Source organism: Halichoerus grypus, chromosome 1 (assembly GCF_964656455.1).
Source record: "Halichoerus grypus chromosome 1, mHalGry1.hap1.1, whole genome shotgun sequence".
NCBI classification, from domain to species: domain Eukaryota; kingdom Metazoa; phylum Chordata; class Mammalia; order Carnivora; family Phocidae; genus Halichoerus; species Halichoerus grypus.
Window position 1 is genome coordinate 47,393,792 of NC_135712.1, and position 14,490 is coordinate 47,408,281.

Below are 14,490 nucleotides of genomic sequence, written 5' to 3' on the forward strand. Positions count from 1 at the left end.
GCTTTAACTAATACAGTTCTTCTGAGGAGGAGGTAATCTTGCCAGTTTGAATCCGGTTGTCTCTGGGCATCTGAATTAACAACCTAGGGCTTTCTCTACAAAACATCCCTGTCATTTACAGTATCAAAAAAATGGTAGATAGAGGTTCATTCCAAATCCTGGCATTCATCTCAGATCTTGGTTTTGTAGAAATTATTTTTCAGTATTCCCACTTAAATAGCATTTGCCAGCATTCTTTATCAGAGTGCTTTTATGTCAAAATTGTGACATTCATTTCATTAGCTTTTTCACATGGAGCGTTTTACTTCATTTCAGTTGCTTTACAATTTGTTTTTTTAGAGACTCTACCCATACCAAAATATCACTTGTCGAAATACCAAATTATATATGGTGAAGTGTAGTATGGCATGGTCGTTTAATGCAGTTTCTGTGTAGAGGTCTTTACTGACTTCTGTGACCTTGGGTGAGCTACTTGCCCACAGCTAAGCCTCAGTTTTCTCATCTGTAAAATGAGGGAAAAAATAGTAACTATTTCATAGGGTTGCTTGTAAAGATAAAATTAGATAACCTTGTAGAGTGCCTGTTACAGTGTCTGGCACATGATATTTTCTCAATAAATACTTTTATTGAGATGGCCTGTACTTGGAGCTGTTTACGTTTTTATTGATTCATTAGATACAAGGGAAGAAGAAAAGAAATAGTACACTTGCTTCATAAAGTGTTTTGTACCTCTTGGAATTCATTCTGAGCACTAGTACCCAGGCCATTTCAACAGCTTCTAAGGCTCTGGTCCAGTATTTTGTTCACCTGTGGCCATTTCACACTTTTACCTTTGTTAAAGGACATCCCTACTTGAATACGTTAACTGTGGAGCTAACCAGAAGTCTTTCTAAGTTTCCTCTTATTTGGTAGGGAAGAAGAGGGCTGGACTTCTTTGGAACTCTATAGATATCCTTTTGGGATCCAGAACTTATCAAAATAACCTAAATGGTCCTGCTGTTTTCAGTGGTCCCTGCAGTCCTTTTGTTTGAGTGCTACCTGGGTTTACCTGGAGAGAATCTCCCTAGAGTTGGCTGTAGACCTACTGTTTCTACAAACTTTCTGTCAAGTCAAGTATATTAGGTGTTCTGAACCTGATTGTATCAGATAGGCTTTGTTATGAATGCTGTGAAGTTCAGGTGTTTTGGGGGTGGGGGGAAGAAGTGGGTATTGCAGGAGGACTGGTTACTAATATGACCATTTCTGATCCATTAATGCAAAAACCTTGCCTTTCTTTCTTTTAGGGATTGTTCTCTGAAGGGAAGACCATTTCATCTTTTCCGATTACTCATCCAGTATCACGAGCCTGAGCTTTGTTCTTTTCTTGATACAAAGAAAATTACTCCAGACTCCTATGCACTCAACTGGGTAATAAAGTGAAAGTAGGAACACTTAATGAAAAATAGCTTTCTATTAAACTATAGTTAGGTTTTTTCTTTTCCCAAGGAAGAGAAATAAAAATACTAAATTATAGACCATTATTACTTAAACCAAAGGAGTAAAATTTTTGGCACTTCAAAAATTGGTTTTTTAGCTCTTGCCTATGTTCAGATTATTTAAAATGAAGTTTAGCCTTTGGTTGTTTTACATATATCTCACATATATTACCTGTATACGTGCTATATATAATATATTTGAGATAGCTGTATATAATATGTGCAAATATATGCATGTAATGTATGTAAATATGTGATATGGATCAGTTCACTTTAGAACTTTGTGTGATTAAATTGTTGACGGTGTGTATAAAAATTGATACCTAATCATAAGGAAAATGTCTTAAGATTGTCAAATGATCAGTATAAAAGAATATAAAGTACATCTCAGCTCTGTTATTCTATATATTTTCATTGGGAAGTTTTATTATTCTAGGTCAGTGGTTTTCAGACCTTTTGGTGTCAGGACCTCTTATACTCAGTATCTATTTAGGATCCATTATGTTGGTTAGAAATTAAAACTAAGAAATTTAAAATATTCATTTAGAAGTAGTGGTAAATCTATTACATGTTAACATAAATGGCCTATTTTTCTAATGCAAAATAACTGTATTTTCCAAAAGAAAATTAGTGAGAATAGTGACGTTGTTCTATATTTTTGTGAATCTCAGTATTTGGCTAGATCACAGATAGGTAGATTCTCATATCTGCTTCTTTATTCAATCTGTGATGAGACTACAGTTCATGTAGCATTCAGAAAAGTATTGTTCATTTGTGAGAAAATGAGTATGAAAAAGGCAATTAAAGTTTATATATCATTATGAAAATAGTTTTGACTTCATGGACTCCCCTGTAAATACTCTTGGGGACTTCTAGGGCTCCTTAGACTACGCTTTGAGAACCTCTCTTCTAGATTAACTTGACAATTTTTCTAAACAGTGATTGGGTGCTGGAAGAATGTATATTCAGAAATTAAACATATTCCTTGATCATGTCTTAACCTAACTTTTCTTCAGAAAGGATTCCTTTCTGCCACTTATTAACTATGTGATTTAAGACATTTAGCCTCTGAGCCTCAATTTCTTTATCTGTAAAATGGGAATAATAATAATAATAGTACCTATCTTGGAGGGTGATGGGGTAAGTAAACACTCAAGAAATGGTACTTAGAGAATTCTAACTGGTTTCAACTCTGGCATATTAAATCTCAAACTGCAGCAGCCTACTCTTTAGTTCTAAGTCACAATCTTGTTGCTTTGAGTTAAAATAATAAAATACCTGTAAAATTATGGTTTCTCTGAGATACACGTGTTGCCATTCAATGTACTTATTTGTGTTGAAGTGAAAACTATTTCTCTTAAGCATTCTGATATCTAACAGAGGTCTCTCCTGTCACTTCTGCCATTTCTGTTGCCAGATCTCTGAATTAGTCCTCAGTGCTGGTAGCAGATTTTAACTAAGTACTAAAACAACTGTTCTGTCTTCAATCAGTGCCCCAAATAGTTTGTTCTTGCTACTAGTATCATGTCTATGGAATGGAGTCCTTTTTTTTTTTTTTTTTTTAAAGATTTTATTTATTTATTTGAGAGAGAGAGTGAGAGAGAGAGAGAGAGCACAAGAGGGGGGAGCGGGAAGAGGGAGAAGCAGACTCCCTGCCGAGCAGGGAGCCCGATGCGGGACTCGATCCCGGGACTCCAGGATCATGACCTGAGCCGAAGGCAGTCGCTTAACCAACTGAGCCACCCAGGCGCCCTTTTTTTTTTTTTTTTTAATCATGAGATGAAACAGTTAAAACCAGTTCCTAAACCTTGAGGAGCTGTAACTGTGAGCAATGCAGGGATAGCTGTAGTTTGGCTACGTGAGTTACTGATGATCATATATTGTGATTCTGTTTGTATGTACATATTTGGTATTTGTAATAGTAATCTTATTTGTAATAGTAATTTTTGAAACAACAAAAAACATTAGTAGTATTATATATTTTAAAAACTTTGTGGTCAAGTGTAATGGCAGTTAGCTGGCTGTGGAATATCAGGTCATTTTTCTAGTGCAAACACCACCACTCACCATCTCTGTAAGCTTGGGAAGGTTATTTAATACCAGTCTATTTCCTCACCTATAAACTGGGAGAAAAATGTCAACTTTGAAGCCTGTTATGAGAATATTTAAAATAAGTGATAGCTAATAAAGGATATGTGACAGTAGTTTAGTACTGAAATATGCACTAATGTATATGTTCCCATTAGCCATTAAAAATGTTTTAAATTTAAACCTCTAGATGGAATTGTTTCTGTATCTAATGAAAATTGAATATTTTAAAAATATCACTGAGTTTATGCAATTTAAAACACAGGCTCTAGAGAAACTTAAACAACTCTTTTATTGGAAATAGAAAACCACAGAGCTCCTGAAACATTGAGGGATATAAATTTGTCTCTTCTATTTCAAATGATGGACAAGTAAGCTTTGGCAGCAATTCACCTTATATTGTCATTAAAACTTTTCTCTATGTTCTTAAGTTACCATGTTTGATCCTTGCAGTTACCTTATAAGTTAAGTACCATAATAATTATGCTAGTTACCCTTATAGTGGTAGTTATATTAGTTATTATGCTATGGCAGATAGGTCCTAGTTACTTTAGTTACTCTAGGTTAATTATCTCTCTCTTCCCAACAGTGGTAGAAGAAGGGTAGCAGTATTCCTTTTTTTTTTTTTTTTTATTAAGAAGTAGAAATGGAAGCTTTAGAGGTTAAGTAATGTGCCTTAAGTCACACAGATAATAAGTGGCTTCATTGTGCCTTGAATCCACATATTCTGCCTTTGCATTACATACAGTAAAATTAAGCTACACATTAAGTATCAGGTGCAGATAATTTGATGTAATGTTACTTACACATATGCTTTCATACTTTTAAAAGAACAGGTCATTTCTAGTGGTTTATGTCTCATTTCATTTCCTGATTACAGCTTGGAAGCCTTTTTGCATGTTACTGTTCCATTGAAGTCACTCAGGCAATATGGGATGGATATCTACAACAAGCAGATCCATTTTTTATTTATTTCTTAATGTTAATAATCCTTGTTAATACAAAGTAAGTATCAAGTTGCTTAGATTTTTCTCCTTTCTATTCTCAGGGTGCTCTGTTAATATTTAACTCAAATCCATTTGTTTCTTTTTACAGAGAAGTTATTTTGGCCCAGGAGTCGGACAGCAAAGAAGAAGTTATCCGTAAGTATCACTTAACGTAGAGAAAATATTTCAAGTCACTTTATTTTCTAAAACTCAGGTTCTTCATCTATAAATTTAAGAGATTAGTCTACAGAACTCTGAGGTTTCATTCAACTCATACACACTGCAGGTGCAAATCTTTTTTTTTTTTTTTGCAGATCTTGAAGACTATTTTCTTTCCATTTTGCATCCTTGTTCATTTCTTCCATGTTTTTTCACTCTTTCAATTCCTTTTCATATACTGTTACTTTGGTTTCATTGTTCGTATCAAATGCCCTCCTCTCTCTCCCCTCTTTCCTTTCTTCTTCCTTTTTCCTTAATTTACCTTTGCGTACTCAGATTTCATAATTATTTCCATTGTGGAAATATGGTTCTTTTGGGTTCTCCCCATTCTAGCACTCACAGAGATTAAGTTACTTCTTCTCTATATTGCCTGCCACCTTGTACTGTTTGTATTGTGGTGTTTTATCTTGCTACATTACAGTGATTTATTTTTACATTTCTCACACAAGACAGAGTTCCTTAGGTCAGGAACTCCAGGGGCCCTGGCACTTAACATGTGTTTGTTAAATAAATCACAATACTGCCATCAAGGCTAATGAATTTGATTTGATTGCCTGAACCTATCTTATACTAACAGCAGAATTGCATTACCAGTTTCAGCTCTTTTGGGGAACTCTGCTTCTCCTCAAACAGTTTTAAAGGCATTGCTGTTAAGATTCCATTTATGTAGTTTTTATTATGTTGAAGATACTCCAGCTTTGATATGTAAATAATGTTCATGATTGTATTCATCACAATTTTTAAAATGTTCTCATATCTATAATCTTTTTTCAGAGTTCTTGGAAAATACTCCATCCAGTTTGAATCTAGAAGATATAGAAGATCTCTTCTCTCTGGCTCAGTATTATTGCAGTAAAACACCAGCTTCTTTCAGGAAGGTAGAAGACAAGAAATTACCAGCTTCAGTATTTCACATTTTGTACATTGTTTTATGGTTTATGTTGTGTCTACTTAAGTTAAAATACTCTAGGTTGTCACTCTTTTCTTTCTTTTTATGTGTTGCAGTTTTATGTGATTTTTCACTGTAAATACTCTCCCTACTAGAGGAACACACAAATTTAAAAAGATAGTATACAGATATGCTAGGAACTATTTCATTTCTACTCTATTAGTTACTTCTGATCATGAGAAAATTGAGATATTTCTTAAGTTAGTGCTTTCTTGACTTTAAAAATTTCAGAAATCTGATGGAGGGTGTATAATTATGCCTCCTTTATTTGGAGTTCAGCTTTGTGCAATTTTAGTGATGCAGAGCTGTCTCATGAACAAAAAAGGGTCCCTTAGCTGCACAGAGACTTAGAACCTTTCTCAAGTGCTTTCAAGTGAAAGGACACCAGATTAGAAACATGAGTGGTGTGAGTTCCTAGAAAGTAAAACTCCGAGAAGCAAAAGCTAATAGTGGAGGAGGCACAGAAGTACCATTTATAAAGTAAATGGGTTTGTCTGTGACCTCAGGTGCCCGTGAGAGCATTATAGTCTTTTATTCATTTTTTTTTAGGCATTCTACCATAATGATTGCTCGTTGGTGGTCATGTCACTGAAACATCAAGATGAGGTTAAATTATGTTCAGTGTAATATGTTTCAGAAGGCAGACAAGAGAAACCTTTTAAAAACATTTCCCCTGAAACTAATTAATTAAAAAAGAGATTCATTTCTAGGGACTAATTTCAGCTATTTTAATAATTGCCTTATGTAGACCACCTCAGTTCTTAGCAATGTCAAACAAGTCAGATGATGGGGTTGTGGTTTAGGATGCTGGATGAAAAAGAAGCCTTTCAGTCTTTTAAGAGGAACAGCTTTTATTCTTCAGACATAGTAAATAATCTGCACTAGCAGTTGCTAATTAAATCAGGCTGTAGATCAGTGTATTACATAATTTTGCCTTTTGTTTTTATTATGTTAAAATTTGAAAAGTTATAACCATTTTTAAAATTTAATATTTAACTACAGGTGATATAGAAAATAGCTGTGTAGAATGTTTTATTTTTTCACAGTCTTTTATTTTGTGTGAACTGTGACAAGGACTTTGTATATAGCCTTTTTGTCGCCTTTGGCCTGCAATATTTGAGATGATATAATATTAAGTTTTAAAAGTCACATGACTCAAGAGTGTTATGTAATTATTTTACCTTTCATCATGGTTTATTAAGAATATTTTTTGGAAGAAAGATTAATTTTGTTTTTCTTTGTGATGTTTTAAAAATTTCTCTTCAAACAGGATAATCACCATCTATTTGGTAGTACTTTGTTGGGAATTAAGGATGATGATGCAGATCTGAGTCAGGCTCTTTGTCTGGCCATCTCGGTGTCAGAGATCCTTCAAGCAAATCAGCTTCAAGGGGTAAATAAAGAAAACCCACAGTTTGTCAGAGGAATGCCCCTTTTAAATGCAAGGAACCAACATTTCCTCCCTGTTTGTGGATTCCCACAAAATTAATTTACTGCAACAATGTAGCTGTTGCTTTTTTGAATGATTAATGTGTTGCCAGCTTGTGTGTTATTTTAGTTGTCAATAATTATTCTTGACAACTATTTTTGTAAATTGCCAAATCTTATTTCATTTTTTAACAAAGCAACTGAGTATTGTATAAAGTACTTAAAATGGTGAATTTAGCGTTTAATAGTTAAATTCTGGGTAAATCATACAGCTAATTGAATTAGATGGTCTGATGTCATAGAGCATATAACAAAGGAGAATTGAGGATATACCATAATTTTCTGTCTACTGCTATCTTCATAAAAATCTAGTGAGCCAGTGTTTTCAGTATATGTTCTTTATTACTAGTAGTGGAACAGTTAACATGGGTATGTGTATTTGGAAGGTGGGGTGTATTTCCAAGATGGAGGGAAGAAGTATGGGCATGGAAAGACAGGTGTTTTATAATATTTTTAAAACAAACATTTCACATACTTTTCTTATTAGAACTATTTTTTTTTTTTAAAGATTTTATTTATTTATTTGAGAGAGAGAAAGTGAGCATGAGCTGGGGAGGGACAGAGGGAGAAGCAGGCTCCCCGCTGAGCAAGGAGCCCGACGTGGGGCCCGATCCCAGGACCCGGAGATCATGACCTGAGCTGAAGGCAGACACTTAACTGACTGAGCCACCCAGGCGCCCCTTATTAGAACTAGTATTAAAAAAAACAAATGAAAAGCTGTAACCCAGTTTAAAGATCCTCATGTGAATTTCTTCAGCTCAGACTGGCATTGCAGAACTTCCTCTCATCCCAAGATGTTTAGTTCCTATATGAATTGAATTGCTGGCAACTTGTGGGCTTATTTGCAGAAATAGTAATTGTATCTAGATCTGTGTTTATAACTATGTAGTTTTTAAATATATATTTAACATGATACACATTAAAATTTTAAATTCCAACATAGTTTTATAGCTCAAACTGACATTCTCCTGCTACATATTTTAAGACTTTCTAGTCAAGAACAGTATATATAAAGTGTTTTAACTGTTGAAAATGAATATAGTTATTTAAGATCTTGAGGTTATTTTCTTGCATCTCTTCTAATTGGGTCCTCCTAATTCTGTAAGATCTGTTTTTTGTTGTTTTTTTTTTGTTTGTTTTGTTTTTAATAAATCTGTTCCCTCTCCTTTGGCTAATTGTAACATTATATTGTGTGAAATGTGACCCTCATGGCAAATTCCAGTATCTCAGATGTTGTTTTCCTCTTAGGAAGGAGTCCGGTTCTTTGTGGTGGATTGCCGTCCTGCAGAACAGTATAATGCTGGGCATTTATCAACTGCTTTCCACTTAGATTCAGATCTGGTTAGTATAAATGCTAGTTAAAATTTTTTATAAAGTAAGAGAATAAAAAGGTTTTTTTTTTCTTTAGTTCATAAATAAATATACATGTACCAGATTGGTACATTTTCTTTCTGCTTAAGGAGGGGTCTCTGCCCTTATAACAAAAGTATTGTTTTCAGGTTTCCTTTTCACCAGGACACTCTTTAAGTATGATAAAGGATAGATGCAAACAGTTAACTGTGGCTTACTAATGCCTACCATTGTTATGTCAGTAAATTCTAAACTTCTTACTGTGAGTTGTCTGATGTAGCACTTAGCATAGTGCCTTGCATCTAGTAAGTACTCTATAAATATAAGCTCTTACTATAATTGGGTAATTGTTTTAAAACTTTTTACTATAAGCCGTTTTTAAATCATGAGTACTTATGCATGTAATAAACTAGTATTTAATAAGAGTAGTATCTGGCATATCGGTGCTCACTTGTTAAAATTGCTATCTAAGGGTCACTTTAATTAAAAGAGTAGATGAAGTAAATAATTAAATATTGTCAAAAATACTTAGAGTGGGATAGACATCATTTAAACCATTCTGGGTTATAAGAGTCTCATGGATGGTGAAGAGAGAAAGAGGTGTAACCCTTTTTGCTGACTATGCGATCTGCCCTTCTTCCCATCTCATCTGAAAAAGGTGACGCTGAGGCCTGAGAAGGTGATAGTGAGGGGTTTAGGTGGTGTTGAGAGGAAACTTACGTAAAATAGAGGAAAACTCAGACAGTTTTGGGTGTTTTAAGTAAGGAAGGTGATCAAGCTTGTTTGCATCCTGAAAGTGAACCCTGAGCCTTCCTCATCCTTGACTTGTCTAGGGGGGGTTAGATGGTCCTTCTTTTATGCTTATTTAAAAATTTGCTCGAGTGATTCATGAATATTTGATTTTTTTCTTCAAAAACTCAAAAGAGTATCTCCAGAGTTATTACCAGCTTGTTTAATCTTCCAGACCTTTTAATGTGTATTTATGTATTTCTTGTTTACTTTTTTCACTAAATTTTTCACTTAACAGTTCACTTGCTTTTTCAGCAAACTGTTTCTTAGAGATCTTTCCTTTTAAGTACATTCTCTTTTTTAGTATCCCCACATTTTATCTATGTATTTTTTTTTTTTTTTATCTATGTATTTATTTTTACTCTACGCCCAACATGGGGCTCAAATTCCCGACCCCACGATTAAGAGTTGCATGCTCTGACTGAGCCAGCCAGGCAATGACTGTATAGTGAACCATGGTACAGATATACCGTAATTTGTTGCCCAGTTGATGTACATTTGGGTTATTTTCACTTTTCTTGTAGTAAACAATGCTGCAGTTAGATCCTTATACAAGTTTTGTGAACTTGTGCAAATATTTCTGTAAAAGAGGCTTCTAAAAGTAGAACCGTTGGTTTGAGGGATGTGAGTATGTAAAACATTACTAGAAATGCCTTATCATCCTTTAAAGAGACAGAACCAGCTTACACTTTACAGCTGTAGATGAGAGTGTTTCATACCGTTGCATCATAGCACATTACCAATTATTTTTTTTATTTTACAAGAATGATGGGTGAAAAACAGTGGTAATTATAAGTGATGTTGAGCATCTTTTTGTAAGTGTACTATTTATTTGTATTTTGATTTACGAATTGCTTTTCTTTGTCCATTTTTCTGTTGGATTTTCACTGTGCTTTTTATGTAGCTCTATTATAAGAATTTTAACAGATTTTTGTAGTTATTGGCATATCTGTTTCCTTGAGGGAAAGAAATTAACATTTTTCATCCTTTTATCTCTAGTACCTGGAGTAGTGCTGATAAAAGTGGCTTCTCCTATTTCTGTCTTCTAAAAAATACATTGTTTGCCATATAAGTGGAAACTAAAAAATACACCTTGTTTTAATGTATTGTTTTTACTTATGGACCCTTCTACTCAGTGTTAAACTTTTCTTGTCATGATACCTAATGACACCATAGCTTGTTTAAGAAACAACAAAATATTTTTTTCTTAGAATATTTTCTATGCATATTTAATCTTTCTGTGAATCTTCAACTTTTGTTCTAGTGTATTATGGGTACATTTATATACATTTCTTTTCTCTTATCCCAGCAATTTTATTTATAAGAGCCTTTATTCCTTTGTTTTTATGGTAGCTATTTAAATTTTTTTTTCCTGGAAGAATATTTCAGATTTGGAAATGTATGTCCAATACCATTTTGCCACATTTTTAGTTTTTAAAAAATTGTCTAGATGCTCCAGAATCCATCTGAGTTTGCACAATCAGTAAAATCTTTGCTGGAAGCACAGAAGCAGTCCATTGAGTCCGGCTCCATTGCTGGTGGGGAGCACCTCTGTTTTATGGGCAGCGGTAGAGAGGAAGAAGACATGTATATGAACATGGTCCTGGCACATTTTTTACAGGTATGCTGACAGAGTTTTTCAGTTTTGCTTGGTGGTTATTGCTATCACCTTTAAGAAGTTATAGGTAATTTTGTACTGTTATCTACATTGTCAAATTTATACGTAGTTTTTCTTTACAGCTTATAGGTTTTGTGTCTTCCTAAGAAAGGACTTCTCGAGATTTTTCTTACATGCTTATGTGATTTTTTTTTTTTTTTTTAAAGATTTTATTTATTTATTTGACAGAGAGAGAACACAAGCAGGGAGGAGCGGCAGGTAGAGGGAGAGGGAGAAGCAGGTTCCCCACAGAGCAGGGAGCCCGATGCGGGGATCGATCCCAGGACCCTGGGATCATGACCTGAGCTGAAGGCAGACGTTTAACTGACTGAGCCACCCAGGCACCCCTTGATTTATTTTTTATATTTAGATCTTGAACCATCTGGAATTTATTTTTGTATAATAAATGAGGTAGGAATAAAAAAAAAAATTTTTTTTCCAGATAGCTACCCAGTTGTGCTATCAATTTGAAATTCCACCTTTCTAATACACTGAATTCCTCAGTGCATCAGGATCTATTTCTGGATTATTATGTTGTATTGCTCTTTATGTCTGTATTTTTTACAGGAACTACATATTTCATTTTAATCTCTTTACTTTGAAATAGAATATACATGTATATTTATTCAATGCACTTAGCCACCTTTCCTTTTTGTGTTCGGATGTTGTCTTCAGCACAGCTAATTTGTATTAGTGATTTTATACAACCTGTTCCTCTATCTTCTCTACAAAGCTTCACTCAGTGATGGCTCTTTCTTTACAAAAACAGTTATTTATTAGATTATTCTTTGATAGTTTATACATTAAAGTCTTCATTTTTTATGACCCTGAACTGTGGAATCAGGAAGACCATGGGCATGGTGTTGGACTAGCCACTCAAGTTGGATCCTTTTCTGTTCATGTTGTATTTTACTGGGCATTTGGTTTGAGAAAATAAGTCTAAGGGAAAGAATCCTTGAAAGACAAAATCAGAGAAGGAACCAAGGTATTTGGGGAAAGGGGATTGTAAGATAATTTTATACCTTATTAAAGGAGAAATCTTTAGAAATTTACAGAAAAACAAAAATAGCAACTGAGACTCATTTTACTTATAAATTTAATTGACCTATTTTAAAAATTCTCTGGTATAAACTATATATTGTAAGGCCTGTCACATGGCAAGAATTTGAAATACTGTGAACTTTTTTTTTATAAGTCAAGTTCTTGATGTGGTTATAGAAATTTTTTCCCTAACTTTTATCATGGAAAATTTCAAACAAATTCAAAAGTAGGTGGAATTGAACCCTATAAACTCTTTATAATGACGTAACTACATTATCATTATTACACTTTATTATAAAAAATCTAACTATTGTTCAGGTTTCCCTGGTTTTCCCAGGACCCAAAACAAGATGTTGCACTTGGTTGACATCTTTTAAGTCTCTTTTAATTTATAATTTCCCTTTCCTAATTTTTTTCCTTGCTGATTCGTTAGAAAAACTGGTTACTTTGTCTTATAGAGAGTTTCCCACATTCTAATTTTGCTGATTGCATTCACATTGTGTTGTTTATCAGGTTCTGTCCCTGGTATTTCCTCTAAGTTGGTAGTTAGATCTAGAGACTTGGTGGGGGACAGGAAGTCCTGGGTGGTGTGAACTTTTATCAGGAGGTACATACCCAGATATCTCTCTCTCTCTCTCTCTCTCTTTTTTTTTTTTTTTATTTGACAGAGAGACAGCAAGAGAGGGAACACAAGCAGGGGGAGTGGGAGAGGGAGAAGCAGGCTTCCCACTGAGCAGGGAGCCTGATGCAGGCTCGATCCCAGGACCCTGGGATCGCGACCGAGCCAAAAGTGGATGCTTAATGACTAAGCCCCTCTCTCTTTTTTAAGATTTTATTTATTTGAGAGAGAGAGAGCACAAGCAGGGAGAGGAGCAGAGGGAGAGCAAGAAGCAGACTCCCCGCTAAGCAGGGAGCCTGATGTGGGGCTCTATCCCAGGACCCTGGGATCATGACCTGAGCTGAAGGCAGACGCTTAACTGACTGAGACACCCAGGTGCCCCGATATCTCTCTTCTTTATGTCTCATTCTTTCTTTGCCATTGTTTATTAGATCCATTAATTTTTGTAGTAGTTTGTAAAATGGTAACATGCTGTTATTTCTTACTCATAATTAGCTCTAATATTTGTTTTTATATTTCTTTTTTATGAAGGACACAACATATTTTGAAAGCTTTTAAAAACTACTCTAATTATATCCAAAAATATAATTTTACTGGTTTTGGTTTGACTCTTCATTATATTATTGGAACTATAATACAAATAAAATCATAATATTGTTAGTAGCTATGAAGTTGTCCCCTTCTTTCCACCCAAACACAGACCTTACAATGTATAAGGTAAATTTATGTATATCTTTTTGTCAGCTTCCAAAATGTCAAAGAAAAGAAAAAGTCCAGAAATCTAATGTATAGCTTTATATTACATTTGTTAATGTTTATAGAACTATGAGAGGTTTTAATTAAATTGCATTTTGGAATAACTTAAGTTCTGGTTTTTTTACAGAAAAACAAAGAATATGTGAGCATTGCCAGTGGAGGATTTATGGGTAAGGTTTTAATTTATTAATCGCTTTGCCTCCACTTTTCAGAGGAAATTATATCACCAGACCTGATTTGGAGTGACCAAATTAGTTAATGGATAAACTCTCTCTTCAGTCATTCTATATTTTCAGAAAAGACAAGGCAAGCAGGACATATAGATAACAGACAAACACAATAGACAGTTGAAATGAGCAAATATTTAATGGAAGATTATTTCAATAGATATATTTAATGAGCTTGTATTTGTAAAAAAGTAGCATCTAGTCTACGTGATTTGTCTTTATGGAGAAGGTAGAATAGATAGGACTGGGAAACAAGGGTAGAAGGAATACTTTTCATACTCTTTCCTTTTTGTTATATTTTTATTTAATTTTTGAGCTACTTGAAAGTATTAGCTGCTAAAAAAATATGGAATGGGATAAAACAAACTGATGTTTTCAAATCTTCAGACTAATGTCTGATAATCCAGGATAGTAAAATAATTGCCAAATCTCTGCAGGCAGAGATTTGAGAATTTATGAAGGATTAGGTCAGGGTAAAAAGATTAAAAAGAGCCTGTCTTTTTTACAAATGTTGTTATTTAAGAGTACAAACTTGTGACTAGTAGAAAAATAAGTCCTGGAGTACTGTAAGTATGGTGAACATAGACAACAATATTGTATTATGATAATCAAACTTGCGAAGAGACTAAATCTTAATTATTGCCACCATAAAAAAGAAATGGTAATTATGTGATGCGATAGAGGTGCTAACTATTGCCGAAATGGAAATCATATTACAGTATATAAAGCAAACATGTTGTATACCTTAAATTTATACAGTGTTATAGGTCAAGTATATTTCAATTAAGAAATAAAGAGCCTTTAATAGTAAAATTAATATTTGTTGAGTAGTAGAATCATAAGTTT

The 14,490-nt window shown here is 34.0% G+C and overlaps 1 protein-coding gene across 5 annotated transcripts in view; it reads left to right on the forward strand.

The window, feature by feature from the left end:
* The window catches only part of TBC1D23 (TBC1 domain family member 23), a 55,431-nt gene that overhangs the window by 25,846 nt on the left and 15,095 nt on the right, over positions 1-14,490 (forward strand). For 4 of the 5 annotated variants that reach the window (XM_036109705.2, XM_036109704.2, XM_036109703.2 and 1 more), the window contains 8 exons: positions 1,284-1,407; positions 4,444-4,568; positions 4,659-4,705; positions 5,543-5,646; positions 6,988-7,110; positions 8,454-8,546; positions 10,795-10,965; positions 13,545-13,587. In XM_036109705.2, the coding sequence (XP_035965598.1) occupies positions 1,284-1,407; positions 4,444-4,568; positions 4,659-4,705; positions 5,543-5,646; positions 6,988-7,110; positions 8,454-8,546; positions 10,795-10,965; positions 13,545-13,587 (830 nt within the window). The remainder of the gene's footprint in view (positions 1-1,283; positions 1,408-4,443; positions 4,569-4,658; positions 4,706-5,542; positions 5,647-6,987; positions 7,111-8,453; positions 8,547-10,794; positions 10,966-13,544; positions 13,588-14,490) is intronic. The other variant, XM_078063234.1, reaches the window with a different exon arrangement.